At 38.9% G+C, this 16,281-nt stretch overlaps 1 protein-coding gene across 1 annotated transcript; it reads right to left on the bottom strand.

The window, feature by feature from the left end:
* Positions 1-1,535: 1,535 nt before the first annotated feature.
* On the bottom strand, positions 1,536-15,827 carry ift81 (intraflagellar transport 81). The gene is made up of 18 exons (XM_004072766.3): positions 15,684-15,827; positions 15,464-15,567; positions 14,739-14,919; positions 13,671-13,760; positions 13,464-13,529; positions 13,104-13,214; positions 12,659-12,743; positions 11,886-12,049; positions 11,712-11,807; positions 10,630-10,770; positions 8,545-8,694; positions 6,549-6,677; positions 5,743-5,832; positions 4,267-4,353; positions 4,063-4,134; positions 3,796-3,881; positions 3,548-3,593; positions 1,536-3,422 (listed from the first exon to the last, which is right to left on the bottom strand). Exons 1-18 carry the CDS (start codon positions 15,825-15,827, stop codon positions 3,240-3,242), a joined length of 2,025 nt encoding a protein of 674 aa, XP_004072814.1. The 3' UTR covers positions 1,536-3,239.
* Positions 15,828-16,281: the final 454 nt, after the last annotated feature.

Genomic DNA, 16,281 nt, shown 5'->3' with positions numbered 1-16,281 from the left:
AAAAAACAAAAACAGGGAGAACTGGCTTTGAGACCCGGAGATTGAGTCCAAGTTAAGTTTAAAAGCAGGGACTTAAGACAAAATTTGTAAAAAAATTAAATTTTTATTCATATTTCTCCTTTCAGCTCAACACTGTCGAGCCTGATAAAATAAGTCTCTTTACTGTGTTTTTGCTCTCGTTTTATTTGCCTAAATTTAGCCTTTGCTGCCAAACAACTGTTTTTAGGAAATTTGACGACCATGGATTTGTAACAATAAAACATTAATTTTAGTTGTAAGTTTTAAGACTTTTCTTAACTTTAAAGCCAAAAACTCAAGACTTCCTTTCCTGAAGAAGAACCTCAGAGCATCTCTGGCAGGACAATGAGGCTTGAAATCCTGAACTCAAGTCCTGAACAACAAGACTGACTCTGTGCAGGCCAGTCAAGTTCATCCTTACCAGACTCTGTCATCCATGTCTTTATGGACCTTGCTTTCCACCACTGCATCCGACGGTTTGCATTGCACTTGGTTATGTATGTGTGGCTTGGATGCAGCTGCTCAGCCATAGAAACCCATTCCATGAAGCTCTCTGCATTCTGTACTTGGGCTAATCTGAAGGTCACATGAAGTTTGGAGCTCTGCAGCAATTGACTGTGCAGGAAGTCTGTGTCCTCTTTGTGCTTCAGCATCCGCTGAACCCTCTCTGTTAGGCCTACCACTTGATGGCTGAGTTGCTTTTGTTCCCAAACTCTTCCATTTTGTTATAATGGAGCTGACAGTGGAATTTCATTCATTTCACCACTGGATTTGTTGCACTGGTGGCATCCTATGACAGTTCAATGCTGGAATTCACTGAGCTCCTGAGAACGGCCCATTCTTTCACAAATGTTTGTGAGAACAGTCTGCATGCCTGAAAGCTTAATTTTATACACCTGTGGCAGGGCCAAGTGATTAGGATATCTGATTCTGACCATCTGGATGGGTGACCGAACACTTTGAATAATATAGTGTAATTTAACCCATAAGACCCCATGGTGACATCAGTGCAACAGAAAAAACATCAGAAATGTGACCTGTGGTCCACTTGGTTTGTTCCACATCATTTTATTTTAAGGAAAAATGGATCTGAGTTCTTAGGGGTTTTAAATATGTTAATGCAACTTCGATATATTTTTTTAACTTTATTATCGAGCTTACCAAATTAAGTTCATCTTTGTGTTTTCAGCGTATTACAATGCTAAATGGGAATAATCTATACATTTTTTTTTATTTTAAGTTTCTACCATGCATCATTTCCTTACAATTTTCAGGATTTATTTGAACACATTATAAATCTTATGTTTGTTATTGCGACAGACTGGCGACCTGTCCAGGGTGTCCCCTGCCTTCGCCCGTAAGTGGCCTGGATAGGCTCCAGCAGCCCCGTGACCACGAAAGAGATAAAACGGATTAGAAGATGAATGAAGTTTGTTACATGATCAATTTAAATAATTACCAGAAAAATAAAAACAACAAAAAAGAGCTGTTCTGTGAATGAATGAAATGCAAACCACTGACATTGTGGGAAAAGCTCAAACTATTTATTTACAAACCAAGTAAGTCTTTCCAAAAAACAAAGAACAGAACCTGTACTTCACAAAACATCACAAAAATGAATCATGACAAGAAAACACAACAGTACACAAGAAAGTGAACCGAGAAAATGTGAAAGAAAGGAGTTGGAAAACACTGAGGAGCTAAAACTAACAGGAAGTAGTTGTAATGATTAAACCTTTAGATGTAACAGAGACTTTTGGGAGACTGAGCCAGATTACATCAGATCACAGTAAATGCCTAAGAAGTGATCTTCACTAACAGTCCCTGCACACGCTACCATTTAATAAAGTAAACCGGCGCAACACCAAAGAAGTAAATGTTCAAATTCCTCAGCTCGCCCTCTCTGTGCAAATATTGAGTGACTTTAGTCAATTTAATAAAAAAAATGTATTTGGTTGTTTGTGTAGACAGGTTTTTTTTTACTTGTCTGTAGCACTGCTGTGTACATTTATTTAAAGCCAGTGGACACCTAAATGTCCTTTCAATTAGTACTTTAAACCTGACCATGAACCTTGAATACACACTGATGCAGGGACCAGAAAAAGATGGATCATACATTTTCTCAGGCTCGTCAGACATTCATGCAGTTGATGTACACTGCAGCAAGGAGCAAAGATACAAGCAGAGCTGCGCGATAATAAATTAGTCAAGACTACAAATGATTCATCAAACTCATTTCCAGAACAAATACAAAGGCAGTGGAATAGGAAATGCACTGTGTAAATACTCAGACCTCATCTGAGGTCTTAAGGGTACATCCATGTCACCTGAACTGCAAGAACTGACATCGTGTGTTAGCATGTCGTAGTAGGACCTAAAGGCGTAGAAGGGGCTGTGACAGTGACGTTGCTCGTGGGAGTCCATGGTGTCAAGCGTGCACTGTCTGTCACGGCGCACACTTGATCTGCCTGGCACGAGAACCATGAGTCTTGGCTGTCAACAGCAGATTAAGTTGATTTGGATGCAGGCTGGCGTCTTGAAGCATCATCAGTCAGGATGAACCTGAGACACTCAGACGATGTCTGTGTTGACACAAGTCTACTATGAAAATTACAAAAGTTAATAAGATTCACGTACACACTAAGTATTGTATGATGCAGCTTTCAATTTCTGCCTAAATTTCACACTACAAGATATTTGCATGAATAAAAAACTCTGAAGTCTTTAGTTTGCAATTTTTAGTGGAAAACATGGATATCCCATGAACAATATTAATTCATTTTACAATATAGAATCCAGATATTACTTTCATAAAAGAACTGTTAATGGACATAAAATAAAGGTTTAACACGAGTCTGAGGGTCTCAGAAATCTCAAAATGAACTGCCAACACCCCAATTCGAGGTCTAGTTTTTTGTTGTAAACACTAGTTGGCCGGAGCCCCGTCCCACGAGAACTACTTTGTCCGCTTTTATCTTTGGCCACTTTGATTTAAAGCGTCCAGAGCATTCCTAAAGTTGGTAAAACCAAAGCTTCTGTGGAAACCTGAAACTCCTCTATGTGTTTGTGTGTGGTGGTCACTACGAGAGCAGATGGGCCTGCTTTTCACCAAACATACACTATAAGGGAAAATCCAGTGGAAATGACATTGCCACTGGCAGGTCTGGAACAATAGCTTTTACTTTGCTGGAGAAAACACACGGTTTTGGGGATGATTACCCTCACAGCACCAGCATGTCCTTGGCCTCATCCTGAATAACGCGTCCCACGCTGCCCTGGTTCTGTGCTTTTATAAAGCACCTCGCTTTGCACTCCATCAGCTGCTCCAGGTCACGCCACATCTTCATCTGCTCCATGTTGGCGCCGTGGTTCTCTTTGACCATTTTTTGCTCCTCACGCAACTTCTGGAATTCACAGATGGAAAAAATTTGTTAGAACACTCCTACGTTGGCTCAGAATGACACAAGTGATCAATTATATGCAATTACTTGGAAGAGATGAAAATTAAAGTGAACAAAATATTTCTCACCTTGCCAAGCAACTCCTGTTCTGCAATGCTCTTCATGTACAATTCCCTGTAGAGAAGCAGAACGGATAAAGCAGGCCACTCCTTCAAATCAAGGTGTGGTAGATCAGCAAATCTTTCTAACAGCTCTGAGTTCTTGGTGAAAGAACAAAGTGGCAGCACATGAGCCGACTGTGCTGTAACAATAGCTCACTGGAGTTAAAGGGCACTCATGCCAGCAGCAGTTGGCAGGCCGAGCTCAGCAGGCTCACCTGATGGTCTTCTTCTTTTCTTGAGGATCAGGGGAGATGTAGGCCTTCATCTCTTCAGCTGCCTGCTGCATTTGCATCTCAATGATCTGTGGATGACACATGCAAAGATTGGGTTTGTCCATTGAGTTGGTTTGAGTCGTTTTCAAAGAGCAGTCCAACTGCAGGTGCTGACAACATTTTTATTTGAATGACTTCCCTGAGAAACAATGATGAGAAACTGAACAGATTTCTGTAACCATTAGAACAACAACTCCTCAGAATCTTTACCTCAGACATGGAGTTGATGTAATGATACTGGTTTTCTTTTTGGGCCATCTCCTCTCTTAATGCTTTCACCTCCTGAAATTAAAAAAACGATTAGAACATAATAACAAAGTCATATAATTTTCTAGAAGAATTCACATATAGATTTGGAACACACAGTCAATTGTTGCATGTTTAATGCTGTGTATGAAGTGCTAAAAACCACACCTGCTCAAGTTGGGATCGGTTACTCTCCAAACCAGCAGCGCAGCTTTCATATTGCGTTTTCTTTTCCCCGTACTCTTGGCTCAGTTCCTATTAGGATGGTAATCCCGGGTATTGAGAAAAAGAAGTAGGGACACACTATTGCACAATCCACTCAGAACGGAGACAGGTACATGACATATCAGCGTGTCTTGTCAGCATGAAGTCCCAGCTGGCACTTCAGCAGTTTAACCTCAAACAGGCTCGTAAAGAGGGACGGTAATCCTGGGAACATGTGTAGAAAAATGTAAGCCTCTGCAACAGCTCAGCAATGCTGGGAGATCTCCCATTCAACATTTCATTTAAGGACTGTGTAAATTCTTTCTGATTAATCACGAGGCACAATATAAGTAAAACAGTTGAGATCAGCCCTTCTGACAGATTCACTTACAAAAAAAAAAAATATATCAAAATAATTCTCCCAAGTTAAAACATGAACACTTTTGGCAGAGTCACACTTGCTTAGCCTGTATAGCATAAAATGCTGACTAGAGAATTGGTAGTTAAATTGCCTTGACTTGACTCTTGACCTCACATTTCATGAATGTGACAAAAAAAGGCTCTTTCGAGGCAAACAGAAAACAAAAACATCATAAATATCTTATTATTTGTGGCTTTAAAGAAAAATCTTGTTTTTTAGTGTTTTAATATGTTTTTGTGACATAGTTCTGATGATGAATATAAAGACAATTAAGTGCAAAATTGCATTTCTGAGTGTTTAATTACTCAAATTGTTGTGAATCAGAAGCAGACAAAAAAATGCAGTCAGAAAAAGATTGTAGTTGTGACATAGACACTACAATCGATGGGCCACAGGCTCCCTGCTCGCTCCATTCAGATGCATCCACTTGTAGACCACTAGATCCATGTACGTCTCGGTTTTCCTCCTCTGAGCTGGTATCTGGCAAAAAACTGTACGGCTAGATTGCACCAATATAGCTCGCCATTTTTGTTGCACTGGTAATGTTAGGTTGGAGTTGTGAGGGGCTGTAAACTAGCGGGGAAAGCATGTAAGCAGAGCTCTCAGCAACGGGAAGGGGGGTGGGCTTACACCACGCAAACACATAACTTAGAAGTGAATTTCTGATGAACTCCTGCCACTCTGAAGAAACTATGTCCTAGAAAACAACACCGATTTTTTAGATTTTGGCTAAAAACGGCTTAATTAAATTTAAAACTCCAATGGGAACCCTTTGAAATAGATCAAAAGATGATTTGCTTTAAAGTGAGTGGGTCTTTAAAGCTCTGTCTGTGGTTACCAAGACAGAAGAGGTGGCATGTCCTAATCTTGTAAATTAGCAACAAAGACATTCAGTTAGTTTCCCATAAATGGACATTATGAATATCACGTTTATGCCTGGATTCCTATAACTCAGAGTTCTGTAGAAAATGTGTGCAATGTTGTTTTGTTTTGCCACTATCCAGTCAGACTGTGGTTACCTCCCGGCGCTGTCTCAGTGACCTCAGCTCTTTTATGATGGGGGCAAGAGCAGACTTCTTCTCAACAATCAATGCGTTTAACCTCTTCACCTGCAGAAAAAAAGTCATGTGACAATTAAAATTATTAAAAAGAAAATGTACCGATCATTGAAACTAAACAGGGACAAGCTGGTGAACCTTAACCAACATGGAGCTAATCATCAAAGTAAAGGGCCTATATCATGCACAATCTACTTTTTGAGCTTTTAAGTGTATTGTAATGTTAATTCTTCCAGGAAGAGTCTGCGCTGCAGCGCCGCCCCCAGGCTAACACATACACCCACCTTCTCCACTGAGCTAGCAGTGATCGGCAAAACACTTTGTCTTTATATGCACAATAAGCACGTCCATCTTTGCAAAAGTTTAGATGCTGTCTGTCTGTGGGCGAGACGCAGACACACTACTTAGGCCGACTCTAGTTTGATGTTATAAAATGGCCGGCACCCATAAGGAGGGAAAAGGCGGAGCCTCAGAGATTGGAGGGTTGGAAAATCGCTCACAAAAATAACTTAAATATAACAACATTTGTTTTTTTGTGTGCCAAAGGTAATATATTAACATATACATGGATATTGTTTGAAATAATAGGCTTAAGAATAGCATGGTATAGACCCTTTATAGGCTTATAATAAACACAGCATAAGAGGACTCAGACTAAATCTGTTCTGAGAGATTGTTTGATGTTTTATATAATTTAAATAAAACAAGAAATTCTCATATATATTAGTCAAACAACAGGCTTTTGAGAGCTTAAAAGCACTCTTGACCATTTCAGACATGTCGTCCAGCGTGCGCCCCTTCTTCTCATCCAACTCTGTCTTGATGGCAGAGACCCTCTCCAGCTCTTCTTGGGTGTTGCTGTAGCCAGAGATGCCCTTCTCATCTTCCACAGCTTCCTTTAAAATTCACAAGAAACAAGGAAATTTAGCAAAATGAAAAATCCCCGTGTCTTTTTGCATTTGTAATAGTTTATAAATTAACTGCTTATGTACATGTATATCATAGCAGTAAATCTGTAAATTGCCTTTAAAAAATGCTCAAATTGCAGATCTGGGACCAAACCTGAACCGCTGTTTTCATTACAGCAATTTTTTCTCCGAAATTAAATAAATGATCTGGTTTGGAAAATGAGGCCCCTCTAAACTGAGCAGAGGCATTCTGGGCTCAACATGTGATCAGAGGAGAAACTGCCTAGAACAAATCATCATGTTGGATGTAGCAGGAGAAGGAGCAGCAGATGCTGCCATCAGAAATAGCAGCCCAAGCCTGCGCCAGACACCACTGAGTCAGGTGATCAGACCACACAAAGGTGTGAGGCCATTTCCAGGAAGCTTCCATCACTTCTCAGTTGAAATTGAATGTGAATTGAGACGAGGGGATAAAGGCGCATTTGATATGGCAGCTGTAGAGTGGGGAGAGCTGTGGATCAGGTGCTTTTAACTTTGGACACTGTAGCAAGGCCAGTAGAAGCAGTTTGGGAGGTATTCTCAATAAGAGCGTTTTTTTTTTCAGTTAGAGCAAAGGTCTGCAACCTTCAACACTTAAAGAGCTATTCGGGTCGATTTCTCACAGACCACTACCCAGTAGGATCCACAAAGTCTGACTTCACCCTTTAGAACAGGGGTGTCAAATTCATTTTCACCGCAAGCCACATCAGCATAGCGGCTGTCCTCAAAGGGTCAAATATAACTTATACATGTAACTAAATGTAATGAGAAAAAGGGACAATTACAGTTGCATAGAAAACATACGTTTGCTTGTTTCTCTAGCATAAATCCTTTTAAATTTTATCCGCTTCTTAAAACCCACACAGCTTTATTAATGAAGGATCAAATTGTCCAAGTAAATAAAGAAAAATAACAAAAAACTTGAGCTAGACAGAACATGTATTACAAGTGTAACATTTTGTCTGCATACACACATAAGACCTGTAAACATTGAATAATTACAGCAACTACTCATAAATAATATGTAATCAACTAAAGAACATTTTTATTTTAAGAAATTGAAAACTTTTATGCTCTTGTGGGCCACATAAAATGACATGGCGGGCAAAATTTGGCCCCTGGGCCTTGAGTTTGACACATGTGCTTTAGAAAAACAAGACATGATTATATTTCTTTGCTACTATTATAATAAATATAAATTAACTATTTTTTTGCATAAATAACACATAAAATTAAAGAGAAAATAGCCTTTATTCAAAATATGTAATAGTTTATAACTTTTAAAAGAGGTTCACATGACATCCTTTCAAAATAAAAGACACCTTGTAGCACATAGGTTAATCTCCATGCAGCTAAAGTAGTAGTAGGTAGTGTCAGCAGTGATTTAAAAAAAAACTGTTTATTTTACTATTTGTGGTGCTTCTCAGCCAGAAATTTGTAAATCTAACTAAGAAATATTAAATCCGAGTTAATTGATTGACCCATTCCGTAATTTTTAAATCATAGGGTGCACTTAAAATCCTTCAATTTGTTAAATGATAGAAAATCTGCCTTAAAACCCTGTGGGCCTTACTTCTAGTTTTGCTAAGACACCTTCAATTAATTGCTGTAGCACAGAAAAATCTGTTAAAATGTTTTAGTTTGACTTGAGATGAATATTATCCTTTAACCGTTTGTGAATGAGTTGAATACAGTTTGTTACTTACTATTTTTTTTACTTAACTTCTTACTTACTTTACAGTTTTTAAAACTACCGGTACAAACTTTCGATTTTTCTCTGACCAGAGAGCTGGAAAACTTGGGTAAAAGAGGTTACCAGCTTCTCCTGGACTGCCTCGTGCTTCTGTCTGAGGATCTCCTCCGTCCGTTGCAGAACTCCATACTCAGCGTTCAGCTCCGAAAGTTCCTGACGTTTTTTCTTGTAAGCAGTTCCTTTGCTGCGGAGTTTTGCCACCAAGCGTTTCAGCTTTGAAATACCAAGAAACAGAGGTGAACACAAGACTGGACGGGATCATTCCACAAAAGAAGATTTAAAAATCTCATAATATATCCTAAAAATAAACTTAAGCCATCATTATTACATAAAGGAATGTTGTTTAATTATTTCATGTCACAAAAGCACAATATCAAGAAAACTGAAAGCTTGTTTTATAACGACATAGTCTAAATGTGTACATGAACACATTTCTGAACAAACTAATTGAGGATAACAAATAAAAAAGGAATAGTCATGTATGGCATTAAATCCCCAAAATTTGCGCCATTTTTTTAAAAAAATTTTCAGAGCTAAGGCAATGTAGGCCTTCAATGATGACTCTGCCCCCCTTTACAATCTAAAAAACAGCATAAAAATCCCAGAGTGTGATTTGTGTCCTTTGGGCAATAATGGGGCCTCCTGCATAACTTTGTGTGTGTTAGTTTGTGCGTTTCTTTGTGTATTTTAGGACTTCAAGGGCAGACATGGCGGAGAGGGGGAATTAGTGCAGTTGAAGAATATTCCATCCATTACATTCTGCAAAGCAGCTGCTGTGAAACGTGACTGCAGCTCGGTGTGCAGTCACACAGGGCGTTCACACATCTGAAAGAGTCAAAGAGGGGCAGCGAATGCCCTCACATGTCAAAAACATGGGGGCAATTTAAGAGCCCTCCCCAACTAATTCAAAAAGCGACTTAAATCCCCCATTGGTGTCTAAACTAAATTTAACCAGATGATGATCAAACGGCTTCCTGCTGCTGGTCAGCCAATGACGAGCAGCCGTGGTCACGACCCCTAGAGAGATCAGGCAGCTGTCGGTTGGCATGTGATGACACACAATGGAAAATACCTCAGATAAAGCGATCATCTCCACCACGGCTGATGTCTCAAAACTACCCAAGAGACTGATAAGCCCAGTTCAACAAAACATTTTCCACTATATTCATTCATGTAAAGACTCAAGAGCCTCTTTGCGCCTACAAACAACTTCCTGTTGTACTTTAAGAGCCTCAGGTTAACGGTCATACACAAGGGGATCTGCGAAACATGGACGGCAATCAACCATTTGAGTTTGCGTGGTATTGCTTCTGCCTGAGATAAGAACCACATCTTCCACAACATCTCGTTAAATTCCTTCCTGTCACATTTTTAAAGCTTCTCCCAGAGTGAATGGCTCAAATGATTCTTCTCTTCTCTTCCTGTGGACCATAAACACACTGGAAATGATCTTTTCATTTGTCTTGCACTTCGTGTATGTCTCACCAGAATCGGTAATATTAAGTTTGGATTTCTTTGCAAACATCACGTTTTTAGTTTTGTTTGTCTGTATTTTGGGCTCTTTTGTTCTGCTCGGACCAGACTGATGCTGAGACACCTGCTCCACCACTTCTAATCCACGAACCGCTACTAACACATGACTGTTTGGTGCTGTAAACGCAATGGAAGTGCAACAAATGTGCAAGGCTTACAACATTTCTGTGTGACATGAGGGCTTTACTCCCGCAGAGGAGCCTGTGGCAGATATGAAGAGTGCATCCTCCTGACTAAATCAAATCGAAGACATGTGTGTGACCTAACATGACCAGCTGACCTGTATTGGAAGATGGATTACATTAAAGACATTAAAGAAAGAGACTGCTTTCAGGAAGTTTGTTCAGAACAGCTCCTTGCTCTGGATATTCTTTCTTTTGTGTTCTATTCCTGGCTTTCATGGGAAGGTGGGGGAGAGTGGGGTAAAGGGGTAAGAAACATTATACAGTGAGTGTGTCTGTGTTTGGATAAGAACAGAAATAGCCTCTTGAGGATTCTGTAGGTCGCTTATCTTCTAGAGCGCACTGGTACGAGGCTGCAGATGACGAGAGCCTAAAGGAAGACTGAAAAAACCCAACAGCTTTGTTTTGTGGTAGCGGCAAACCAACTCTGTACCTCGTCGCCTCGAATGACCTCCTCCTCTGGTGACGACTGGCTGTGCCTCTGTTTCATCTCCTTCTCTGCTGTGGCCAGCGCCTCCCTCGCTTCCTGGAGCTCCTCTGCCTTTGACTCCTTCTTTCGGCTGATAATGGAGGCCTGAAACGTTCATGTTGTATTAGATATGCAGCAATGAAAGAGGAAGTTAGTTTGAGTTTTCTTTTGAGACATCATGAAAAGAAGTGCACAGCAGCAGAAAAAAATAAACTAAAAACTGAGCACAAACTTTCAACCCAAAAAAACCCCTCAGTTATCATTTTATATAAATTAGAAAAATGATATTATTATGAATTTAATTATGTTTCTTGTATGAAATTTCCTGCCTGTTACAAGAACAAAGATTGCAGATAAAAACTAATATAGAAGAATATTTATATTTAATAATAAAAAATAATGCAGGAAGAATAAATGGATAAAAATAGTTAATTGTATAAACTATTACAGTGGTGTCTTTTTGTAAAGAGGACCAATTTGGTGCAGTGAAAAAGTGTGAGGGCCAACAATCGGCCTGCATTCTTTGAACCCCAATTATAACATTAAATGACTTAAATAACCTATTTAATGAAAAGTCTTTTGCAACAGGATACTTTCCATTTCTTCACATAAGTAAGTACAAGTACAAGAAGTACAAACCATTGCGGTTTTGATCACAGAAGCCAACCTGGTCCTTTCATTTGGCCCTCATGGCTCAGAAGGTCAAGCACCCACAGGTTGTTGTCGCAGGTTTACGACGGCTTATATCATAATTTAGCCAATCACAACCAAGAAATTGTACACACGATTCTTAGAAAGTGTTAGGAGTTGCATATTATTTTTGTTTTTTATGACAAGAGCCTGCGGGCTGGTAGAAATATGAACATGAGCTCCATTTGGCCCACGGGCCGGACTTTGGACATGCCTGAACTAAGCCAAACCAAACCGGGATTTCTAATCCTGTGTGACTGTGGCCACTGGGAGTCATAACTCACAGGCTGCCGCTCATTTGATGCAAAACTGATAAAGAGGTGAAAGACCATCACAACATGCAACCGGGTCAGCACCTGTTGTCTGTAAAGGGTCAGTTTGTCATCTATGGGGTCATTCCTCAACATCTTCTTCTCAATCAGCAGGTTAATCTGAGAGTCCACGTCTTTGATCTGTGGGAGCGTAAGTCAACAATCAGAACCGTGGGCGGCATGAAGGAACCCAGCATCCCGCCATGTTCGACTCTTTACCCTGTCCTCCAGCTCCCGGATGTTGGCCTGGCCCATTGCAGGCTCTGATGCCACTTTCTGCAGGTACTGCACGGTGCGCCTCAAACTCTCCAGCTCTTTGGGAAGTTTCTCAGTGACCATGTAAGTGTTGATCTTGATCTCCTCTTCAAGTCTTCTGGTTAGGCCTGACAAAGACAGTTTTTTGTTAAGCTTCAGGTTTGATGCATTTGCTTTATTTTTTTTAACACAAACAGATTTTTGGCTTCATTAAGGCTGTTAAACCTTTAGTGGAAGAAGATGCAAAATATTTTTGATAAATAAAACTGATGTGAACGGGGCTAAAACATTGTATGGGAGGGGGCAAGAGGGGGGCAGAATACTTTGCAATGGTGGCAAAACACCAGAGAGGAAGGCCGTTACAAAGGGAAAAGGATCAAAAATACATATTTCTAACGTATATGTACTTGACTCAAATGATGGCATAAGCATTTTATTCACATATTAGAAAGTTATGTCAACAGAGAAAGCAGTGAGTCTCCTCTAATAGTGCAGCTTTTCATTCATCTGGACAGCACAGATCATTTTAGAAATCTCTAATTTGTAAATCTCATTTAGGCTTAGGAGCCCAACACCCAGAGAAAACCTAAGCAGGATATTTCAAACCCACATAAGCTTCATTACACTAAATCAGAGATCAATATAATTAGTATATCAACAAGTTAAGCATGTAAGCAAAGACTGCTGTGTGTGGTTTCCATGAATTTTCATGTCCTTCAAAGGACCGGGACACTCACTCTCTGGATTTGCATCTGTGGCCGATTGGCGCATATCCTTCAGCTGCTGCTGGGACCTCAGCACTCTCTGCTCTGCCTGAAACAGCTGAGCACACACAACAATGACAAGTATTGCTATTTTAGGAAGTTAAACATACAAAAGTCAAGTGTTGTAGCTTTTGACGTCTTTTAGATTCTTCATCATGTGCTTAATTTGATAGATTTTTAGGAAAAACACAAGATTTTTGCAGACATGTAAATTATAAAAGTAATGTTCTCTGAATAAATTCACTTTAAGAAAGAATATTTTTGGTTTTTCATCTAAAATGCTTATTTCTGATCATTTTTGCATTTGACTTTGAAGAAAATCTAACAAAACTTATATTTGCAAAACCTTTTGTCACACTACAGGAGGATTTATCCTGACAATGCATGCATGTGATCCAAAATGATAGTAAATATCTACCTGATTTTTTTGTTGTTGCTTCTGCTGGGCCAAAGACTCCTCTCTTTCCTTCTCCATCCGCAGCTGCCGGGCCTGCTTCAGCATCCACTGATGGTTGGACACTGACTCCACCTACAGGATGGACATGTTAGAACGACAGTGATGGTGGACAGGAAGCGCCCCTCCTGGGTTCAGGTTTCACCTTTTGGCAGGGCCTTCAAGCAAGACCCATTAAATCAACACCTCGTTACATTTGAGCCTTGAAGCCTGTCAGATGCTTGTTAGCTGCACAGGACAAAGTGATAACTTGTGTCCAAGATTATGTTTTCATTCCAGAGGATCTTAAAACTGTTGGGGCTTTACAGGAGCTCTCTGCCTTACCCTCTTCTTCAGCCGCTCCACTCGTTTGATTAGTTGATCTTTCTCTTCCTCCATGGCACTAATATCCTGTTAACACAAAAGAAAAAGATGATACGAAATATCTTAGCTGAATATTTCCCCCCTTAAACTAAAACTAGCTGGAAGAGAACAACTTCAGTCATTTCTTAATAGTTGGGATTGTTATGTCACTTAGATTGGCGTTTTTACCCTTCGGATTTCTGCTGTAGAGAAGCCGGACGACCTCAGCTGCTCACATTCCTTATGATACATCTTGAACCCTTCCACCAGCTCTTCATACTGCAAACAGCCCATTTTCACATCAACATAATAAGAAAAAGAAAATAAGGTCCTGAGAACTGATGGATTTTTTTTTCAAATAAAAAAAGAAAACTTTTTAATATAAATAATAATTCTTCAGAAACAAAAAAAACTTAGAAAGATGTAATGTATTTTTATTATTTTGTAAATATTAATCCAATTTGTCAGGTCAGCCACACCTTCTAACAAATATTATGCAAGCCAATTTAGAGAAACACTAAATAAAAAAGAACACCTTTATATAAACATTTACATTTTAAAATAGCTACAGCCAATTGGTAAATAGTCTGAATTAGTGCGTAAAGTGGCGTGAAAAAACACAAAGAAAAGCTAAAAATTATTTACAGTCAAATGTTAATCTATAAAGTTAAGATAATCTTTAAAAAGGCTTGGAAAAATAATCCAGCGAAACAGACTTTATTTCGATTTCCTTGATACAAAAAGAAAAATGTATTGGTGATACATAACCCACTAAATATTTATGTGATTTTTTTTTAGATTGTGGATCAAAATAATTAATTTGTGCTTTCAAATAGCTTAATGGTTAATTTGATTCACTGATTTAAGAAGTAGTTCCACCATCATTGTAGGTTCTATCCTGTTCACATACCCTAAACATTTAGCATGTAGCAGCTTTTCTGACAACTATGATATCCTCAAAAGATGAATTACTGTAATAAAGGCAGTTAGGTGAATTAGCTGCTATATTAATTGCTTAATTGGAAAAATCTACAATTTAGACATAATTGCTTTTAGTATTTTAAATATTTGTAAAACAATTATCTAATCTTCTTCTTTCTCTTTCGGCTTTTCCCATCAGGGGTCGCCACAGCGAACATGTCGCATGGTAAACTTGGCAATGTTTTATGCCGGATGCCCTTCCTGACGCAACCTTGTCAAAGCAACCGGGCTTGGGAATTCATTTTAAAAGATTACATTTGGAAGTTAATTACTAACCTGGTGGTAAGTGTCGCTGACGATGTCATCATGCAAAAACTCTGCAGGCACTTCAAGCTTTACCAAAAAACGGGCTAAGTAAGCCCTCTTCTTCAGGTCAGGGACCCTCTGCAACAGCCAGTAAAGGATGGGATGAATAACCGATTTACTCCCAGTGACCAGGCCCTGCTGAAAGCTCTTCCTGCAACAGACGAGGAGAGGTGGAGGCGATGGAAAGAGCAGAAAATGTTCAACCTTTAACCAAAACTCACACAAAAATCTGTCAAAACATTGAAGTCAGTTTCATCAACTACAGCAGGCACTGAAAAACCAACTCAAAAATATGACCACATTTGTATCTTCAACAATTTATTAATTATCTGTGTTGTAGGTGTCAAAATGAGTAAAAACTTGAGACAAAACAAACAAACTAAACAAATTAATAAGAAAAATGGGAATTCTAATAGAACATAAGGACAGTTGGGACTTGTGAAGTTTGATATGTTTTCTTTATTTCTTTTCATTTATGTAAATTATGATTATATGTTTAATGTGTACAAATTTAGGCATAAACTATAGTATAATTGAGGGGGGGATTAATAGGATTTACTTTTACCCGCTCTTTTTTCAAGCACTTTAGCACTTTCTGATTATTGTGTTTATGTATTTATTTTGTTTTGTGTTTCAAATTAATAGGATTTCAGACACTCAAACTAAAAATAAAATAAACTGAGTGAGTAACTTACACATCAGACATGTTGTCTTGAAGTTTGTATTTCAGCATCCCAAGCAGTGAAGTCATTCTTTTGACAGTTTGTTCGGGCATTTCCTCTCGGATGTCTATGCTTTGCTAAAAAGGAGAAGAAACATTACAATAAATATGGTGCGTTACACATGTCACAGCATTGGCGTAGTCACAGATAAATCTGACTTGTTGCTGCTGGAAAAACAACCAAGCATATGTACTTTTGGATCTATTTCCGCGAGAACGTCATTTAAAATCTGGAGAAGCTGTATCGGTTCCAGAGAGTCAAACATCACAAGGTTGAAGTTCTTCTTGAATGGTTCCTTGTTGAGTTGTTCAACAATAAATTTCAGTTGTTCGCTCATTATGATGTTAGCAATTAGCTCTTTTCCACCAGTCGGGTTGCTTGTTGCTAAGTTAGCAAGCTAACGCTAACGTAAATAAGCTTTAAGTCAGACGAGCAAGCAAGATCTTAAAAAGACCATCTAGGAGGTTTAGTTTGTACTTTAGAAACCAACCATGGGCTAAAGATTTAAGTTGAGCGTCCTGTCTGTATAAACTAGCGTAACCGTTGTTTATTTGCGGCCCCTGGAAACCACCAAGGCGTCGCATATTGGTTGCTAACCGGAAGTAATTTATGTCTAGTTCAAAGACTTCTCTGTAGTTTTAAAGGCTTTCGTTGAAACATGTTTGTGAAAAATAAAGCTAATTGCCTAAAGAACTACTTTGATATTTGTTATAATTTAATTAAAATAATAAATTAACATTGGTTGATGAACTTTTTCAGTTAAAATAAGCCAATTCGGGGATAAGAGTACG

The sequence above is a fragment of the Oryzias latipes genome, chromosome 9, assembly GCF_002234675.1.
Source record: "Oryzias latipes chromosome 9, ASM223467v1".
In the NCBI taxonomy this organism is placed as follows: domain Eukaryota; kingdom Metazoa; phylum Chordata; class Actinopteri; order Beloniformes; family Adrianichthyidae; genus Oryzias; species Oryzias latipes.
The sequence above is the reverse complement of the archived record's forward strand: the minus strand, read 5'-3'. Positions and strand labels throughout refer to the sequence as shown.

What these genes read in the sequence shown, in the direction of transcription:
- ift81 (XM_004072766.3), bottom strand. Translation starts at nt 15,827, where the DNA reads ATGAGCGAACAACTGAAATTTATTGTTGAACAACTCAACAAGGAACCA. An exon ending in CTACAGCAGAAATCCGAAGG is followed by an intron (nt 13,530 to 13,670) that starts GTAAAAACGCCA and finishes TTGTGTTAACAG; the next exon opens with GATATTAGTGCCATGGAGGA. An exon ending in AACAGGAGTTGCTTGGCAAG is followed by an intron (nt 3,423 to 3,547) that starts GTGAGAAATATT and finishes TGTGAATTCCAG; the next exon opens with AAGTTGCGTGAGGAGCAAAA.